The sequence below is a fragment of the Salvia miltiorrhiza genome, unplaced genomic scaffold, assembly GCF_028751815.1.
Source record: "Salvia miltiorrhiza cultivar Shanhuang (shh) unplaced genomic scaffold, IMPLAD_Smil_shh fragScaff_scaffold_39, whole genome shotgun sequence".
NCBI classification, from domain to species: Eukaryota; Viridiplantae; Streptophyta; class Magnoliopsida; order Lamiales; family Lamiaceae; genus Salvia; species Salvia miltiorrhiza.
Genome location: NW_026651458.1, coordinates 1,533,935 through 1,554,747, shown reverse-complemented (window position 1 = coordinate 1,554,747; position 20,813 = coordinate 1,533,935). Strand labels below are relative to the sequence as shown.

Sequence of the window (20,813 nt, the reverse complement as noted above, 5' to 3'; positions counted from 1 at the left end):
GATGTTTTGAATCTCTAAAAACCAAAGGAAAATAGTGGAAATCGCCCTAGAGGCTGCTGGGATCGAGAGTGTGGTGAAAAACCCTAAAATTCGTCTTTTAAACGGAAAAAACGCGCCCAGGGACGGCGGCCGCCGTCCCACGGCGGCGCCGTGTATGCCCTTCGCAGACTGCAATGCGCAGCGTTTTTGTTTTGGTCCGTTCTCCCTCGTTTCAAGTCGGATTTTAGATCCGTTTTCGCCTACGAACTCGTATCGAGATGAACTTCGATTCTTCTTCAGACCAATCAACTAAATTCTGACTTTACGTTTGTTCACATATCAATCAATGTGAGCACAAAATCCTGAGACAACAAAATTAGCACAAAAGCTCAAATCATTCAACTCTTAAGTGAAAGAGACCAAAATAAAAGTCAATATAACACGCAAACACCCAGAGATTCATCACAAAATAGGGCTAAACAACCCCCCCACACTTGATCCTTTGCTTGTCCTCAAGCAAAGTCACGACACCAAATGATAGTTCACAAGAAAACTTCCTCACCATTCACATCTCCAACCAATCTAAGCCTCTTAGCCATTACATTCCTCACGAGATGTTCATTGTTAAGATTTTAAGAAGCAACAACCATGTGATACAATTCAATCCGATCAAACCCGATTCTCCGCTAGAAGTGAGTTTCCTAATGTGATTGCCTTTATAATCAAATCCCATTTCCCTTGAAGATGATAAACAATCAAACCAAAACTCAAGTTTATACATCTTTCTTTTCAAGGTGATGTTCTTTTATTCTCAATAGATAGGCCAACTTTCGTGAGATCAACACTTTTGGAGGTAATCCAAAATGTTCTCACGTGGTTTCCCATGCTCATAACACTACCGTCAGAGGAGCAGAGACCCAGAGCTATAGAAAACTTAACAACAAACCAACATTCAAACTCAAGGGATAAGATCGTAGGCTATCACAATGAAAACACTCCCTCTAGCATCTACCGGACAAATCACGTCAAGAATAGCTCATAAGGGTGTTGCATCCAAAACATTAAACAACTTACATCAAGTGAGGAACATGCATAGCCTGAGAGACAAAGATAGCAACCAAGCCAACACAATTCATGAAATTTACTTGTGAACAAATCATCAAAGTGTGCATTATTACTTGAAGCCAAGCAACAATCAAGATAAAGGAGACCATTTGCCCCACACAAGAAAGCCCAAAAACACAACAAAAAGGCACCCATAGGATCAACAAACATTCTCCCTTGACTTGCTAACAGCAATTTTGAGTTTGTTTCTCCCTTGCCTTGCTAAGCAGCAATTTTGAATTTGTAAATTGTGGACTATGGGTATACACCCTACTCCCCCCTCTGGTGACATGTGCAATGCTCTGCATGAACATGTTAAGTAGCATATGTAATTTAAAAAGCGATAATTAAAATAAATGAGTCAATACCAGGGAATTCCCTAGAACCACGTATCCGATTTTATTGATATCATGGCCCCGAACCTCGTTAAAACCCCTGTGGGGAAAAAGAGTATTCGGTCTACAAGTTGTCGTGTCATCTAAGCAACATTAGCCATAGAACTTTTTCAAAGTATTGATGTTCCACGGTCTGGGGAGAGCTCTGTCGTCTGGATCCGACAGAGTGTACGCTCCGCCACCCAGGACCTCGGTGATGATGTAGGGGCCCTCCCAATTGGGTTCAAATTTGTCCACTAGCTTCAGTGCGTCGGCTCTTTTGAGGACTAGGTCGCCCTTGGCTAGCTTCCTTGCTCTGACCCTCTTGTCGTATCCCACCGTGATGATGCTTTTGTATTTCGCTGCTCTGACTTGAGCTTCTTCCCTTTGTGCCTCAACAAGATCGAGCTCTGTTCTTCGAAGTTCGGAGTTGTGCTCTGTGTCGTAGGTAGTTATGCGATATGACTCCAATCTGGCCTCCGCTGGTATCACTGCATTGGATCCGTATACCAGGGTGAAAGGCGTCTCTCCGGTTGCCGTCTTTGGGCTAGTTCGGTAGGCCCAAAGGATGGTGTCCAACCTTCGACCCATTTCCCTCTGCTCTGATTCAACCGCTTTTTGATTCCATCGTAGATTGATCTATTTGCCAGCTCCCCTTGCCCATTTGCTTGGGGATGAGCCACAGATACGAACCGCTGAGTGATGTCCATTCGGTCACAGAAGTCAGCGATTCTCTGCCCTATAAATTGGGTTCCATTATCTAACACAATGATCCTTGGGACGCCAAATCTGCAACATATGTTCCGCCAAATGAATCGTTCCACTGTCACCTCGTCGATCTTTCCCACGGCCTCGGCCTCAACCCATTTGGAGAAATAATCCACTACCACTATGAGAAAACACTTGCCCCCTGGTGCCGTGGGCAACTTCCCAACGATATCTATGCCCCACTTGTCAAATGGGCATGCAGCATACATGACTACCATGGTTTCCCCCGGGACGTTGATTCTCCCAGCATGTCTCTGGCAAGCCTCGCATTTACGGACGAACTCCCTGGCATCCTTGTTGATGTTAGGCCAATAGAACCCTGCCCGAATGATTTTTCGTACAAGATCACGAAATCCCGTGTGACCACCATAGCAACCTGCATGAATTTCTTTCAAAGCAAAATTAGCCTCTTCGGGAGATAAGCATTTTAACAAGGGTTGGGTAAAAGATCGCTTGTAGAGTTGATCATTGATTAAACAATAATTCTCGTATCGAGCCCTCTGGTTAGATTCCTTGCTCAACCGTTCCCCTGTCTTGAGAAAATGTATAATTGGGGCCCTCCAGTCATCCCTGATTTCCACTGAAAAAACCTGTGAATTCCCCATTTCTCTGGTATCACAGAGTAATATGATCTCATCATTCCACGTTTGCTCCACTGCGCTGGCCATGCGTTCCAGTAAGTCTGCCTTGGTGTTTTCTTCCTGGAAAATCTGTTCGATTTTGAATTCCATGAATTTCTGCTTCATTTCATTAATTTTGCAATGATACGTTTTCATCCACTGGTCCTTGACATGATAAGCTCCCGACAGTTGTTGAGCCACTAGTTGGGAATCGGTCCTAATGATGACACATTCAGCCCGCAATTCTGACAAGATGTGCGCCCCTCTGACCACGGCCTCGTACTCAGCCTCGTTGTTAGACATCCGACAGGTGAATTTGATAGCAAATTGATATATCCCATAGCTTGGTGAAATGATGTACACCCCAATTCCACACCCTTCATTTGTTACTGACCCATCCACAAAAGCAATCCAAAATTCTTGAATAGGTCGGCGAGTGGTTTCTTGGATGAAATCCGCAAGAGCTTGTGCTTTGATTGCCGTTCTCGGCTCATACTCCACGTCGTACTCCCCCAGCTCCACGGCCCACTTGACCATTCTCCCCGACAAATCCGGTCGCCCCAATACCTGCCTGAAGGGTAAAGCAGTTCGCACCACTACCTGATGCGACAAGAAATAGGGCCTCAACTTTCTTGCCGTGACCATGACCGCCAGAGCAGCCTTTTCGATTTCTGTGTAGTTCAACTTGGGACCCTGGATGATTCTGCTGACAAAATAAATTGGCCTCTGGTGACTTCCCTCTTATCTGATAAGCACAGAGCTGACTGACTCGTCGCCCACTGCTATGTATAAGTATAGTATTTCCCCCGGGACTGGCTTGATCAGAGTTGGGAGCTCTGCTAGATAGGCCTTGAGATCTTCAAATGCCGTCCGACATTCCGCTGTCCATTGAAACTTGGTTCCCTTCCTCAAGATTTTGAAGAATGGCATGCTGCGCTCTGTTGACCGCGAGATGAACCTGCTCAGAGCAGTGATACGCCCATTCAGAGTCTGTACTTCCTTGATCCCTCTGGGTGGTGTCATTTTCATGATAGCTTTAACTTTTTCCGTATTGACTTCAATCCCTGCGGGAGTAACTTTGTATCCCAAGAATTTCCCTGTGGTGACCCCAAAGGTGCACTTCGCCGGGTTGAGCATAAGTCGGTTGCTTCTGATGACTGTGAAGACCTCCTCCAGGTCAGAGACATGATCCTCCACTCTGACACTGCGCACCAACATGTCGTCAACATACACTGATATGTTCTTTGAAAGTTGTTCTTTAAAGATTTTCTCCATCATTCTTTGGTACGTGGCCCCTGCGTTCTTTAAACCAAATGGCATGCTCTTTCAACCATAAACTCCACAACAGACGGCGAAAGTCATTTTAGCAATGTCCCCTCTATGCATTTTCACTTGGTGATAACCTTGGTACGCATCCATCATTGACAAGAGCGCGCAACCAGAGGTAGAGTCAACTAACTGATCAATCCTCGGCAGAGGATAGTGGTCTTTTGGGCAGGCAGCATTCAAATCTCTGTAGTCCACACACATCCGCCAGGTGTTTGTCTTCTTAGCCACCATTACGGCGTTCGAAATCCACTCTGGGTACTGTACTTCCTCAATATGCCCGGCATCCAACAGCCCTTGAACATGTTCCCTGATCGCGGCGTCCTTCTCGGCACCGAAATGCCTTGTTCTCTGTTTCACTGGCTTAACCTTCGGATCCACATTAAGGCAATGTTCCGCCAACCCTCTGTCTATTCCCTTCAGATCAGCCGTACTAAAAGCAAATACATCCGCGTTTCTTCGCAGGCAGCTAATTAGTTCTTCTGTGGTTTGTTCATCCATGGAAGACCCTATCTTGGTCTGAAAGCCCTCTCGCCCAGGGAACAATTCTATCATATTGCACACGTCACTGGTGGAAACTAGGGCGGTCTTCTCTGCACTGTCCCGGTCTTTCAATAATCCAGCCCGCTCCTGACGCTCCTCTGTCGGGGCATTTACTTCGCCCACTTTTCCCTTTTTTCGGGTATCCGGTCCCTCTGTTATTCTCTCCATTTTTTGCCCCGAGGAGTGTGTAAGCATTTGTACATGGCATGTTTTCGATGTTTTTTGGTCACCCCATACCTCGCCCACTCATCCCCCTCCGATGGGGAATTTCATTTTTAGGTGGAACATTGAGATTATTGCCCTGAACGCCGTCAAGGCGGGACGGCCGAGTATCACATTGTAGGATGGTTTTGGCATATCTACTACCAAGAATCGTATTACCCTGGTTTTGCTAGCATCTGCATTGCCGAGACTTAACGACAATTCCACGAAACCTATTGGCATGACCATTTCTCCCCCGAATCCGAATAAAGGGGCGTTTGCTGGTTCAATGTGGGCTTCGAACCCCATGTTCTGGAGGCACTCCAGATATAAGATGTTTACTGCACTGCCCGAGTCTACGAAGACACGATGAACAATGCAACCGGCTATGTCTGCCATGATAACTAGCGCATCGTCATGTGGATACATAAGCATTCGTAGGTCCTCTGCCCTGAAGCTGATGACTGGTTCCCCTGCCGCGCCCGTAATCTCCATCACTTGCTTGGGATAATACCCGAATTTTACTGCACGTACAACTTGTTTTTTGGCCCTGTTGGATGTGGGTATCCCATTTTCCCCGCAGATCATATGGACCTCCCTTCTGAACGGGAAAGGGGGTTCCCGTCCCTGTACTGCTCCTCTCCTGTTATCGCGATTATCCTCTTGCCTACGGTCCCGATTATTCCCCTGCTCTTGTCGCTGTTCATTTCTCTATTCTGGCCTCTGTGCCTGGGCTTCGTTCCCTCGAGCTATAAATTGATCCAAGTTACCTGCTCGCACCAAAAACTCCAACTGATGCTTCAGATGCCCGCAATGTTTGGTAAAATGCCCATAGGCATTGTGATACTCGCATAGTTTGTTGTTGGGTCCCTGTTGGGGCTGCCCATCTCTGTAAGTCCCAGGCGCCCTGAAAAACGGTTGATTCTTGATCAGATGGAAGATCTACTCTTGTGGCTTGTTCAAAGGGGTGTACTCGTCGAAACGAGTAACTTCATTCACGGTGCGCTGTTGGCGGGGTGGTCCCTCTGCTTGGGGGGGAAGTACCCTCGGGGGTAACCCTCTGAAAGGAGCCCTATCCTGGTGTCGCTGCCTCTCTGGTGCTTCCTCGGCTCTTTTAGCCTTGTATTTGTCATTTTCAGCTTTCCTTGCCATCCTGGCATCCTCCAACTGTAAATACCCCGGTAGTCTAGACATGATATAGTCGAAGTCCCTGGCCGGTCTGATTTGTAGCTCATCAAAGAAGAGCCCCGGCTTGAGCCCTCTGACATAGGCACAATTCTTGATTTGAGATTCCGCCTCTGGCACCTCCAGAGCAGCGAGATTAAACCTGGCAGTATACTCCCGCAGTGTTTCATTCTGGTCTTGTTTGATATCCATCAGGGAAAGGGCTGACTTCCCAGCTTGCAAACTGCCTCAGGAAACGCATTTGTAATTCTTCAAACGAACGGATGGAATTTGGGGCGAGCGTCCCAAACCACAGCTGAGCAGGTCCAGTCAGTGTGGTGGAGAATATACGGCACTTAATGCCCTCAGTATACATGTGAAGAGTAACCAGTCCCTCGAACCGGTTGAGGTGTACTTCCGGATCAGTGGTACCATCGTAGTCCAGAGAAATGGGTTTGTAACTTCTTGGCAGAGTATCTGCCAGGATGTCATCGGAGAAAGGACTGCGGTTGTTGATGGGGTGGAACCTTGACGTCTTGGCCCTCTTGTCCTCCTTGGATCTCCCATGTTCCCTCCTTTCCTTCGGCGCGTCATGAGCATGACGCTTGTGAACCCTGTGGTCCTGCTTCCCAGAGGAGTACTCCTGTTCCCGTCCCTCTGACCTCCTGGTCTGTTGTGATTTCTCTGTCCGGTGTGATCTTTCTGATAGGTACGATTTCTCTGCCCTGTGGGATTTCTCTGACCGTTGCGCTCTGTCGTTCCTCTGGGACTTCTCCCTCAGTGAATCTTCCAGGTCCTTGAGCTGGTTTTTCAATTGTGGTACTTGGTTTTTCAGCCTGGCAGTCTCCCTCGGCCTTTCTTCCTCGAACACGGGAGAGATGGATTGACTATCAGACTCATCAACCCCCTCCCTTCTGACAATGCTATTGAGCCTGACTCGGCTCCCCTCTGGCCTTCTCTCGAATGCCCTCTCAGCAGGGACCTTCTGTATTTCCCCAGGCATCACAGCCTGTTTGTTGGTTATCGGGTTATTTACCTCCCACTACAAAAAAATGTATCGGACACCGACGAAATTACTGACGGAAAATAATCCGTTGGTAATCACCGACGGAACGACGACGGAATTCCGACGTAAATGTTTTCAAACTTTTACCGACGGATTACCGACGGAATAGCGACGGAAATATTAGCGACGAAAAATAATCCGTCGTTAAATATTATTTATTTTTTAATTATTTTTTTTAATTTACCGACGGAATAGCGACGGACTTAATACCGACGGAATATATTCCGTCGCTAAATATTATTTTTTTAAAATTTTTTTATTTTTAATTAATAATCCGTCGGTAAATATTATTAATTTCTTTCTTATTGATATATTTTTAACAAAATATTTTATTATTTTTTAAATAATATTCTAATTTATTCTTATTTTTAAATTATTGAGAATATTTTAAATTTATTGTTATTTTCAACAGTAATATATATTTTTTTAATTAATTATAACATTAATTTTTTTATTATTTTAAATTCGATCGTTTATTTACCGTCATTCTTTCGTTGGCTCCACAAGTCTTAGATATGACTTTAGCATATTCTAAGGCTATGAATAAATGATATTGTATATTGAAATAGAGTTTAAATGAATTAATAGGTGATAGTTATATCAATAATACGCGTGTTCTGTACTGGTGACCACTCGAAAAGAACTTCAAGGTTAAGCGTGCTTGACTTATAGCACAACTAAGATGGGTGACCCACTGGGAAGTTCGTCTTAACTTATGCAATTAAATTCAAAATACATCAGAAATACCAAAATACTTGTAAAGAATAAAGCTAGATTGAAAAAATAAATAAAAAATTATTTTTATTATTTTTTTCGTAAAAAAAATAGCGACGGAATTCATTTCCGTCGGTATTAGCGACAATCATTTCCGTTGCTATTTCCGTCGCTATTTCAGACGACGTCGGCGTCGTCGTGTGCTTACCTACGGACGGTCCGTCGGTATTTCCGTCGGTACTTAGCGACGGATCGAAATTCCGTCGGTAATTTTTTTACCTACCACTTTTACAGCGACACGCGGCGTCCGTCGTTGATCCGTCGGTATATCGATTTACCGACGGAATTTCACAATTTACCGACGGAAAATTCTGTCGGTAATCGACCAAATTCTTGTAGTGTCCAGAGCAGCGGGAGACGGGGCTTCAGCGCCCTGCGGATTAGTCGCACCCATCAAGGGAGCTGCAGCGGGGACGGTGGTCAGCAGAGGAGTCCCCAGTGCCTGACGCACAACAGCGTAGTTGAGCAGAGCCATCATCTGCTCTGCCAGCCCGAAGTTCAGCGGTCTGCCACCAGACGTGGGGACCAAGCTTGGCATATCGGAACCCGGTGTCACCAGAGCAGATCTTTGGACGTTAACATTCTGCCCTGTCAGCGGGGTAGCTGAGATAGCGTGAAAGCTCGACGGCGTGGTGAAGGCGGTGCTACCCTGCATGCCGTTGAACAGCGAAGTCGGCACCTCAGTAGTGTGAGCAGCGGAGTTAAGCCCAACGTTGTCGAACTCCTTTTCCAGAGTGCGGTGAGCGTATGAAGAACCCATAGTACCTACACATAAATGATGTGAGAAAAATCCAGATAAAAAATGAATCGATCCACCTCTTGTGGCCGAAATTCCCGATATAAGAAATCCAGAGCACCGGCGCGAAGGCCGTTATAAATTCCCCCTCAAAATATCTCTATACAGTGGGAAATAAACCCGGGGCATAGATCGAATTAACGGAGTACGACTGACAGAGATTTCCCCTTTGAATTCGTATTAGGATCCAGCAGAAGAAATAAATTATCAGAAGGGCCAAATTAAAAAACCTAAAGACAGATATAAACAGAGCAATAACCAAGAGATTTGTTAGCGAAACACGTTAGGTAGAAAATGAAGATTATACGGGAAAACATGAAAATCACGACCCATAATTATCACGATCATGCATAAAATAACCGTAAATCAACGACGAAAGACCCAGGAATGCAAAAACAGAGCATCAACCAACAAATCACTAGTGCAATGTGTTAGATTCGTAAGGAAAACACAGATTATGTGAAGAAACACTGTAATCGCACACAATTATCCTGATCATGCGTGAAGTAGTCACAAATTAACACCCGATCTTCAATCCCCACCACCTTCCCATCATGCACATGCAAGGAAAACATAAAAAATGCAGATCTCAAAGGTTCATAGGTAGATCAGCCCGAAAAACACGATTATTGGCTCGGATTCGCTTGGGTAACTAGAATATCAGCTCGATCGGGGCCTGCGCATGCAAATCCGACCGTAATTACGGATCTGCATGCGCCGGCGACTGAAACTCACGTCCTAGCCCAGATTTCCCACAGACGGCGCCAGATGGTGAAGTCTGATTGAATGGTTATGGATTTTATCGGTGAAATATTGTAAAATTATGAATTATACCTAGTGTTGCTTGAGAATTGAGAGAGGAAGGTAAAGTTGAGAGCACAAAGGTTGATTGCTGTTGTATTGCAAAGAGAGATAACGTAAGATTACAAGGTGCACGTTGGTGGCTATTTATAGATTACACGTAAAGGGTAAAAGAGTAAATTCACTGCTGGAGCATGCGCCTTGCGTGGTAAGGGGTATATTAGTAAAATTTCCCTCAAGCGAGAGATTTTCCCGTTTTTCTGGTGATTCCTCTGGCGAAGACCATTGCTCTGGCGAGAATGGCTTCTCTGGTATAGGTCGTTCCTCTGATAAGGCCCATCCCTCTGACTTCTCTACGGGTGCCCATTTCTCTGGTGAAGCCCGTTTCTCTGGCTTACATCATTCCTCTGCTCTGCACATATTACTCCTTATCATAAAGGTATAAAGTTGGATTATGTTTAGATTAATTTTGAAGTGATACGGAAGCATATTGGGCCTGATAATTTGATTTAATTTTGACGTTATAATTTTAAAAAGCTCATAAGGATTATTTTGTATGAAGAAAAAGACATTTGGGGGTATTTGTGATTTTTTATTTTAGAAGGGGGTCGGTTTATAATTAAAGAAAAATTGACGTGTCAAAAATCGACAAATCTCTAAGTTCGTGTATTTTATTGGACTTTCCTAAGTTGGTGTTAAAAATGGATTTTTTCCATAGTTGGTGTATTTTCACGCAAATTTCCCTAAAATCATTAATGTATTTGCATGTCTCAGGATCTTAATTTGGTGCATGCCTCCAACTCCAATATTAAAATATACGAATTTAAACAATACATTTGGACATTATGAATGGTGGGAGGGTATCAAGGTATGTATTATAATCTCTAAAACTAATTCTAAGATTATTATAGCATAATTATGTAGTACTAATATTTATGATTAGAAAGTGAACCAATGATACGATGTCAGTTGAGCATGTGCCTCTTATTGCAATTATATTTAGCTCTAATAATAAATCTGAATGGAAGATGGAGACAAAAGAAGAATTTAATTAAGCTATATGTACCACACGACCAAAATATAATTAAGCTTATTTTATTTAGATTAATATTTGATGTCTGTTTCCATGGGAATTTATTTTGGAGGAAGTTTAATCTTTTATTATGTATTATGAAACGAATAAAATTTTATTAGCAAATATTTTTCCCTAGAATACTAATTAAAAATTAATCACTTCTTCGTTTCACGAATATGGTTCTGCCTACTTTAAACTAATTCATAATCATGCATGATTTAAATTTGGCTATCAAATCATGAGTGGTTGAGGAATGGAACTGTGTTCGATTCTTGTGATTGTATTTAGTGGTTGTATTTGTTCGATTTTAATATCTTACAAAAGTTAAACATCAGAATTATTGGTTGATCTTTTTCTTTCATTTCATGTTTTGCAATTAAGCTCGCTTGAAAGAATTGAAGCAGAAGTTGCCTGAAGAATTAGTGGATGATATTGAAGCTAATGATGCAATTTTTCAAGAAGTTATTGGAAAGGAAGCACTAGGATGTTTATGTAATGGTAATATTTGATTTATGCCTAATTATTCATATTTTGGAGTTTTATTTGATAATAATTTGATGACAATTTGAACTCTTAGTTATTGATGTTGGTGATTTTGATGAAGAGTGTTTTACTTGTTACAGAAAAGTTTAAATGGAGAATATTTTTAAATTTAGAGAAATGGGAACAATAAAGTTGAAGAATGGCACGTGCACGAAAGCCGCGGCCGATGCTTCAAGCCAGCAGTCGAGCTTCTTAAAGCTCCCGCGGCCGAGGCCTCTTCCCCAGCGATCGAGGCCCCCATAGCCCCATCGATCGAGCCAAATCTCAGCGGGCGAGGGTGAATGAATATTAAATTTAATTAATACTCGATTTGCCCGATGATCGTCTCTTGGATTATTTTAATTCACCGTACATCGATTAAACCTAGCATGCTCCTATTAATTTAAGTGCTGCACCTTGGAGTTAGAATCACTTACTTGTGAATTGAACGCAGAGACTGTTGACGATTGAATTAAAAGACTTCAGTTCTGACCCAATTCGTCACTGAACAGGTCAGCCAACTTCAATGCTCCGTTTGACCCCTTAAACGACCTCCAATCGTATTTTTCGCAGAAATACGACTTCTTCATCTTCGAAAGATCTTTCCGTGGCCGCCTGTTTCACCTCAATCGGAGTTCTATAGGGGAAGTTACGGCTGTTTTTCGAAGACTGCCAGAACTTGGTTTCCTGCGAAAATCTGACTACAGCTCAGATCTTCTGAACTGTATCCCGCTCAGTTCCCAACTTTGGATGGACAACGAACTATGAGAACTCCCAGAGAATTAGACCCCTACAGTTGGCGTTTCCTTATTGCTCTGCTCTCTAAAACCCTAATTTTTGTGTGTCTTATTCTGAGAGCAGATATTTGTATTTAAAGACGAAACACAGACCTAGGGCCTTAATAACTGTAGTAGGCGACTCCTACTGGGCTCAGGAGACTTTGGGCCAGTCCAGGGATCAGATACAAGGAATAAAGATGGACCTCAAATGAATTAATTCTTATGATCAGCCTAGATCACAATTAATTCATAAATATTAATTTATTCCACTAGATAATCAATATTGACTTCCCCTTTTATTATCGATGATGAGTCGGGCTTGTATTTAGACTTATTAGACCTCCGTATTTAAAATATCCGATATCCATTAATTAATTAAAGCTCTGACAGCTTATATTAATTAATCTCTTTGTAATCCTTAAGTAGTACCACTCAACCCTTATTATTGTGTCTGAACTTAATCAACGTGCATGTTTTAATGCAATAAACCTTTTGAGCTCCTTAAGGGGATGTCATTATCCTATACCGGATACGGGTACTAATTCAAATAACCAAATGTCATATATTAATCGCTATCGCCCAAGATACAGAGTACTCAAGTTAATATATAACTCTCACCCATAGTAAATCAAAGTGATACACGAATCAACATATATATTTGAAACCTTATTAGTATTAAGATCTTATTAAGTCACCGAGATCTTGATCCTTCACATATGTCAGATAGAATAATACATCTCTTCGTTGTACAATTTCTCGTATAATATGGTACTTTCTCTTTATGTGTTTGGTAGCCTTGTGGGTCCTGGGTTCCTTAGAATTTGCCACTGCACCCGAGTTATCACAATAAATTATGACACTCTTAGGCAAATTAGGTACCACTCCTAGATCCAAGAGGTAGTTCCGGAACCATACAGCCACTTTAGCAGCTTCCGAAGTAGCTACATACTCGACTTCCATGGTGGAGTCTGCAATGCACCGCTGCTTTGCACTCCGCCACGATACGACTCCATCTCCCAAGGTAAACATATAACCTGAGGTGGATCTCTTCTCATCCCGGTCAGCCTGGAAATCCGAATCCGTATAACCCAAAGGAGTTGGACCGTCTGACTGGTAAACTAGCCTATAATCTCGAGTCCTTTTTAGGTACTTGAGTATATGCTTTACCGCAGTGCAGTGTTCTGGTCCAGGGTTAGACTGATATCTCGCAACTATGCTCACGACATAGCAAATATCAGGTCTCGTGCAAAGCATTGCATACATGAGGCTACCTACAGCGGAAGCATATGGTACCTTCCTCATTTCCTCCACCTCACTAGGAGTCTTAGGACTCATATCCATAGACAGAGGAATGCCATGTCTGAAAGGTAGCAATCCTTTCTTAGCAGTTTGCATGCTAAAACGAGCAATCACAGTATCAATGTAGGACGCTTGAGATAAGCTCAACATCCTTTTCTGGCGATCACGAATAACCTTGGTCCCCAGGATGTACGCTGCATCTCCTAAGTCCTTCATCTTGAACTGTTCGGATAACCACTTCTTTATGTCTGATAATAGCGCCACATTGTTGCCAATGAGGAGGATATCATCTACATAAAGTGCAAGGAAAACCACGTCACCATTGTCATCTAAACAGTACACGCAACTCTCGTTCTCACAATGAGTAAATCCAAAGGATTTAATGACCTCGTCAAAACGTAAGTTCCATGACTTAGAAGCTTGCTTAAGTCCATAAATGGACTTCTTTAGCTTCCACAGGAGATGCTCTTCGCCCTTCTTTACAAACCCTTCGGATTGTTGCATATAGATATCCCTTCCTTCTTCAAGGAAATCGTTTAAGAAAGCAATTTTGACATCCATTTGCCAAACCTCAAGGTTCATGTGGGCCGCTATGGCAAGGAATATTCGAATGGACTTAAGCATGGCAACTGGCGAAAAGGTTTCATCATAGTCTATACCCTGCTCTTGTGTATAACCTTTCGCCACCAGTCTAGCCTTAAAACCCACGACTTCGCCATCTGAATCTCGCTTTCTCTTGTATACCCATCTGCTACCTATGTCCGAGTAGCCATCTCGTAAAACAGTTTTCTCGTATACCTCCATATCAGTCATGAATTCTATTTCAGAAACCATGGCGTCGTACCAAGAATCTGCATCTGCGTCTTGCATCGCTTGTCTAAAGTTATCTGGGTCGATATCCTTTTGTTCATTAACAGGAAGAAGATCTGAAGACTCTCCCAAGAACATGAATCGATCAGGTTGATGAACAACCCTCCCACTACGACGAAGCGGTGGTGGTACTGTTGTGACAATAGTTTGTGCAGTGTCCTGTGGTGCAATCTCTTGCACACTTGGCTGTGGTAATGGAATCGCCTGTCCATTGCCTTCTATTTCTTGAAGAACAATCTCGGACTTAGACTTGTGCTTGTCTACATAATCCTGTTCCAAGAATCGTGCGTTGGTGCTAACAACCACTTTCTAATCCTTAGGATTATAAAAATAACCACCTTTCGTTCCCTTAGGATATCCTACAAACAACATTACTTAACATCTATGCTCCAATTTCCTTGCCTCATTGTCTAGCACGTATGCAGGACAACTACATATCTTTATATGGCTAAAACTGGGCTTACGCCCTGTCCATAACTCGAAAGGAGTCTTAGGCACAGATTTGGATGGCACTACATTTAACAAGTAATCCGCTGTTTCCAAGGCATATCCCCAAAACGAAATAGGCAAAGATGCATAACTCATCATTGATCGTACCATTTCCAAAAGAGTTCTATTTTTTCTTTCTGCTACACCATTCTGTTGGGGAGTACCCGGTGCAGTCAATTGGGATGTAATCCCAGAATCTGATAAGTATTTCTTGAACTCGTTCCTGAGGTATTCGCCACCGCGATCAGACCGCAATGACTTAATACACTTACCCAACTTCTTCTCCACTTCTGTCTTAAATTCTTTGAATTTCTCAAAGCATTCAGACTTTTGGTGAAGCAGGTAAATATATCCACATCTCAAGTAATCGTCAATGAAAGTGACGAAATACTCATACCCTCCACGAACTTTTGTGGACATTGGTCCACACAAGTCAGAATGAATCAATTCTAACACATTTGAGGCCCTGTTCCCCTTTGCCTTAAAAGGTCTAGCCGTCATCTTACCTTCTATACAGGATTCACAGTTTCTAAATAGAACGGCTTGAAAATCTTTCAATATTCCATTCGACACGAGCCTTTGGATCCTGTTTAGATTGATATGGCCTAATCTAAGGTGCCACACATGTGTATGATCCTCATAAGAAACAAAATTTCTCTTATTGGGGTTTGAACAAATTGGTGATGTAGATGTAACATGGACAAAGTTCTTATGTGGACATGTAATAGTATAGTGACATTTGTTCAAAATTCCGAAACAAATAGGCATGTTATTTTTCATGATAGAAACACCTCTATCAAAAGTAATAGAATATCCATCCAAAAATAATTTTGAAATAGAAATTATGTTCCGCCGAAACTTCGGCACATATAAAATATCTCTCAAAACTAAAACATCATCACCAAAACATAAAGATAAATCTCCAACTGTAACAGCTGCGACCTTCGCCGCATTGTCCATGGAGATGGTGATCTCATCACTTGCTAGTTCCCTTGTCGGCCTGAAACCCTGCAATGTGTAACAAACATGATCAGTTGCCCCCGTATCCACTACCCAAGAATGAGTAAAAAACGAAGCTAAACATGTCTCAGTTACTAAAACTTGTAACGTACCTTGTCTCTTTGCCTTGAGCATCAGACAATCTTTCTTCCAGTGCCCCGTCTTGCCGCACTCCCGGCTAAGTGAATCATAGGATGATAAGCACTACACTATAACTTAAGATTAGATTCAGGAGACCTATTAAGATTATAGATTTCTTGTAGGCTTTGTGGATCGTGAGGATTAGCACTGCTATACCGATTCAGAGTTAAGATTAAACGACAGGCATTGCCTAATCAGGTGGGCTTATTTTCCAAATGTATGGTTTAGCTATTGAGCTTAAATGTTTCAATGAAATGAAAACTGTTTATCCGATAAAATATTTTGTGCACTCTGCTCTGTTTAAGGCTCGCAACAATGAATCGATCGAGGTTCTCTCTTGACCTAACACGTTATTTGAGAATTGTGTACACCTATTAGCTGACCTGGTGGGTTGATCTCCATCGGGCACTAATCATGTATGAGGCGTTATAAGGGTGCTCGACGGGATGTGTTCTGGAGCATTGGGTCCCAAATGGGAACTTGACTGGGTTACGCCCTCAGTTCAAGTAAAGCAGGAGTAATAGATCCGTCGGTGGCTAAAAGGTCCGGGATCACAGCGAGTAACGGAAAGGGAGTGTGACAATTGCGCGCAATATAATAAAATGTTTTAACATGCTTAGAAGTTATTTCAATTTAAAACCTTCTAAGTCATGTCAAGTATAATTGGATAAACTGCTCTTATGATTATGAAATGTTTATAAAATGCTAGCCCACTAAGTACATTAGTACTTAGCCCAAAATTACTTTCAAATGTTTTCAGGTTGATTGGTCGGTGCTGACGGGGCAGAGCTGAGGCTAGGGTTCAACTCCGTATTTTGTCTTCCGCTGTTGCACTAGCTCTCATTTGTCTTATGTTTCTCTAACTTAAGACCTTTATGTTAAATTCTGAATTATGTTTCTTATCGAGTGTAGACTCTCAACTTCTAGCTCTATGATATTTAACGTTGGTTATCAGAAGCATGAAACCAAACTTGTGATCCTGAAGTTTAGAATGTTGTTGATTGATTAGTATCACTTGATTTCTATCTTTCTTCATTCAAAGGGCGTTGCCCGACCTTTTTATTCTATTATCTGAATTTCACAAGGTTCTTCCCTTGTTTATTTCTATGATTTTAGTCGCACCTCGATTATAGTTTATTCCTTCAAGAATTGGGGTGTGACAGAATGGTATCAGAGCATAAGTTTCCTTTCATGTCTCTGATAACCGTAAGCTTCTAATGTCGAGTCTAGAATAGTACCTCTAGGCTTCTAAGAAATTTTGTTGACCCTCAGCTCGCCGTCACACTGCCGCAACAAAAGGTACGACTTAAAAATTTCAATGATTTTAAATGCTTTCAAAGTTTTTAAGAAGTGCGCGCTTTCAATGTATGATGTTATATGAATTGCTTATCGCTTTCATATTGTTATTTTGAGCCTTTGACTCATATAACCAATGTATGTATGTATGTCGTGTTTGGGACTATCGAGCCCTTAATGAATCAATGAATTTATGGTCGAGTTAGATTCCATTAATCTTTCCGGCTTAAGAAAAATTTTATGAAAGGGACATTTATTGTCCATATGTTTAAAGGTTTCAAAAGAAACAAATGATTAAATGAATGAAAAGTTTTATGTTATCGTTTTAGGTCCACTGCCTATACGATTTGAATGATGAGTCCTCTTACAAATGGTTTGAGAACTACCCAATGATGCCTTAGAAATGTTAGTCGTGAAAGCTCCGCTTGATCGATTTAAGTAAGGAATGATAAGATAGCAACGTCTAACATAGATATGTTACAACGTAGAAGAAATGTCATGAGATTAAGGTTTCACTTAAGTTATTCCACTTAAGTTTAGATTAGTTTCCACGTAGAACTAGTCTTTCACATGGTTACACCATAGAAGATATATCTCGTGTATATCTATGTATGTATGTATGTATGCCGAATGAGTCTTTTCTTCTGTTGATTCTCGTCCGTCAATCAGAATGGAAGGTGCACCAAGAGGACGTGGTAGAGGGCGCGGACGTGGCCGTGGGCGCGGTAGGGGATTTGTACCCGAAGAGCCTATTCCACAAGTAGCACCAAATCGCACAGCCGAGGAAAAGTTTCGCAAGGAAAAACCTCCAACGTTTGATGGATTGGGCGAACCTGCGGATGCCGAGAAATGGGTTAGGGCAATAGAACGGATCTTCAACTACATCCGTTGTGATGATGAGGATAAAGTGGCATGCGCAACTTATCAGTTGGTGGACGAAGCTGACTTTTGGTGGGAGTCAGTTAGGCGGACAATGACTGACGAACAGTGGGAGAATTTCACATGGGAAGAATTCAAGGCTGAATTGTAGTACTAGTATATACCAGGATGTTACCGACAGAAGAAACAGAATGAGTTTTGGAATCTGAGACAGAAAACGGGAACTGTGACTGAGTACGACAGGGCCTTCAATCAGCTATCAAGATATGCTCCGACGTTGGTGGACAGTGATGAGAAACGCGCAGAGAAGTTCAGAAACGGACTGCGTCACGAGATAGCGATTTCCCTAGCAAGTCAAGGGGGTCTCACATACGCGCAGACATTGAGCAGAGCCCTCACTATTGAGTCATTGTTGCCAAGGGAAAAAGGAAAATCCCCCGAACAGTCTGGATTTGTACCATCTCAAGATGGTAGTAAGGGAAAGCGAAAATGGAATGAAGGAACTGGTGGAAACATTGGAAATGGGAAGAAACCATGGGTGGCGAATCAAAATCGGAACCAACATCAGAATCCACAACCTCAAGCAATAGTTCAAACTCCTTGCCCAAAATGTCAAAAACTCCATCCGGGAGAATGTCTGAAAGGAATGAACGTCTGCTATAACTGCGGAGAGGCCGGACATTATGTCTCGACTTGCCCAAAGAAGGGAGGAGGAGCACCCCAACAACAAAATCCCGGGAACCAACAGCGACAAAACCAAGGTCCTAGAGGAAATCAGGGGCAACCACAATACGCTAGGGCCTATGCCATTAACCAACACCAAGCAGCGGGAGATCACGGAAACCTGGCAGGTACCATTAATGTTTTCGACGTGTCGATTATAGCTTTATTCAATATTGGAGTATCCTATTCTTCCATTTCATATGCTGCTTGTAAGAAATTAGAATTTACGCTACAATCATCCGTAACAACGTTAGAAGTTAGTACAACTGACGATGAAAGACTGCTACTAAGGACGTCACCGCGAACTCAGAGCTCGATATAGGCGCCGAAACATTTAGACATACTTACATGTTATTCCTATGATAGAAATTGACGCAATCCTCGAATTGGTTGACTTACTCAAGTCAGCGCCACGATACTTTTAACAAGAGAAAGATCCCTCTTCAATCTTCAGGAGAGGACGAGACAAGTTTCCACGACATAACGACGTACCAGAGTTTGAGGAAAATTTTCTAGTTTGCTAAACGATGTCGCGCTGTTAGAGAATTAAGTACGTATATGATTTAGTGCCGCATAAGAGTTGAGTGGAATGAAAGTCTAGTATCCAAACTAGATGACCCAGATATGCAATTTCGAGGACGAAATTTTTATAAGGAGGGAGGAATGTAACACCCCGCCTATTTATATTAAGTTTAGAATTTATTTTAAGAGTAGATTAAATGATTTATGCCGGAAGATAAAATGAATTTATTTTAATTCCAACAAAAATGATTTACAAAAGCACTTATAAATTTAGTTATTAAATTTATATGTATTGCATATTTATTTAATTTAGCATTCAAGCATTTTTCACGAGCTTTTAATTAGCACACCCTGAGGAATTATTACAGTTCCAATAATTCAGTTCTGAGGGATTTTAATTATCAATCCTCATTCAACTCACTTACACTCATACCTTCCATCAGCCGCCCTACACCTATTCAAGCAGTCCAAAATTCAGGCTTTATGCCATGCTTGGCAGAGGCAATTAAATGCCCCATTTTCAGCCTCCAATCTCATCCCCAAGTCAAATATTGCAGGCAAATCTCCATCAAATCTCCATCAAATCTCATCCCGTCAAATATTTCAGCCCAGCTGCCCTATTCACAACCCATGCTGCTACACTACTCATCAATCCATTCAACTGTTAACTCATTTTTTTTCTTTAAATGATCTTTCCTCATTCACAATCATCTTTACCCAGCTGCAAGAATTCATACGGTAAAGTTCTCTCTTCAACTCATTTTTTTCTCAACTATGTAAACCAACTCACACACACTCAATAATCAGTCATTCATTTCACAAAGAAGATAATCACCGATGACATAGACATAGACATAATTTGATTTGCATATCATACACATATGCATTTTCTGCAAATTGCTAATCAAAGCTTTTTAAAGGGAATAAGCTATCTTTTACATGTATATGTTGAGTGTATGCTTGCTGTGATGAGAGTCGAGTCAGTGGCCGGCGGCGGAGAAGATGAGAGAAGAGGCAGTGGTGGTCGGCTCTTCGCTGCTGCTACTGTCGACTGCGGAGTCGAGAGAAATAGGGGCGAGGGAGATGGTTGACCGGTGGCTGTCTCGCCGGGGAAGGAGGCGGCACGGCGGCCGGAGTTTGGTGAGGGAGCGAGAGGGTGGTGAGTGTGTGGAGTCGGCAGGGATCGAGAGTAGAGGGGAGGGCAGCGACGGCTTCTCGCTGTTGTTCGCCGAAAGTCAGAGGGAGATGGGGGCGGTACGGTCGGCGGTGGCTCGGCGCCACTGTTGTCGTCGGCTGGGGTGAGTAGAGGAGAGAGTGAGACAGAGACGTGGATCTGGAGCTCGGCGGCGGCAGCCTATGGCTGTGCAGTCGCCGGAATCGAAGGGGTGGCATCTGGTATTTGGGGATTTAAGGGCCGAGTGGAGAGGGAGAGAGATGAAGCTAGGGGGGATTCCAGGAGGCGGTTGGAATGGGAAACAGAGGGTAGTCGAGAGAGATGAGGGAGGCGGCGGCGTGGGCGGAGGCGGCGGCGGCCGGAGGCCGGCTGCTGTCGTCCGCCGGAAGTGGGAAAAGGGGGGAGCTGGGCGTGCGCTGGTGTGTGTGTGTGTGATGTGTGAGTTGTGTGTGTGTGCGTGTGTTTTAAAGAAGAGGAAGAAAGAATTTTGGGCCATTGGGCCTCCTTTTAAACATGGTCCGTTTTTAAT

General features: G+C 42.8%; 2 protein-coding genes across 2 annotated transcripts; one reads left to right on the top strand and one right to left on the bottom strand.

Moving 5' to 3' along the window:
• Positions 1-1,571: 1,571 nt before the first annotated feature.
• On the bottom strand, positions 1,572-3,490 carry LOC131002954 (uncharacterized). Its single transcript, XM_057929444.1, has 3 exons — positions 2,704-3,490; positions 2,038-2,601; positions 1,572-1,948 (listed from the first exon to the last, which is right to left on the bottom strand). Exons 1-3 carry the CDS (start codon positions 3,488-3,490, stop codon positions 1,572-1,574), a joined length of 1,728 nt encoding a protein of 575 aa, XP_057785427.1.
• Positions 3,491-17,656: 14,166 nt separating this feature from the next.
• LOC131002953 (uncharacterized) lies at positions 17,657-18,910 on the top strand. Its single transcript, XM_057929443.1, has 2 exons — positions 17,657-17,947; positions 18,047-18,910. The coding sequence occupies exons 1-2, from the start codon at positions 17,657-17,659 to the stop codon at positions 18,908-18,910; spliced, it is 1,155 nt and encodes a 384-aa protein (XP_057785426.1).
• Positions 18,911-20,813: the final 1,903 nt, after the last annotated feature.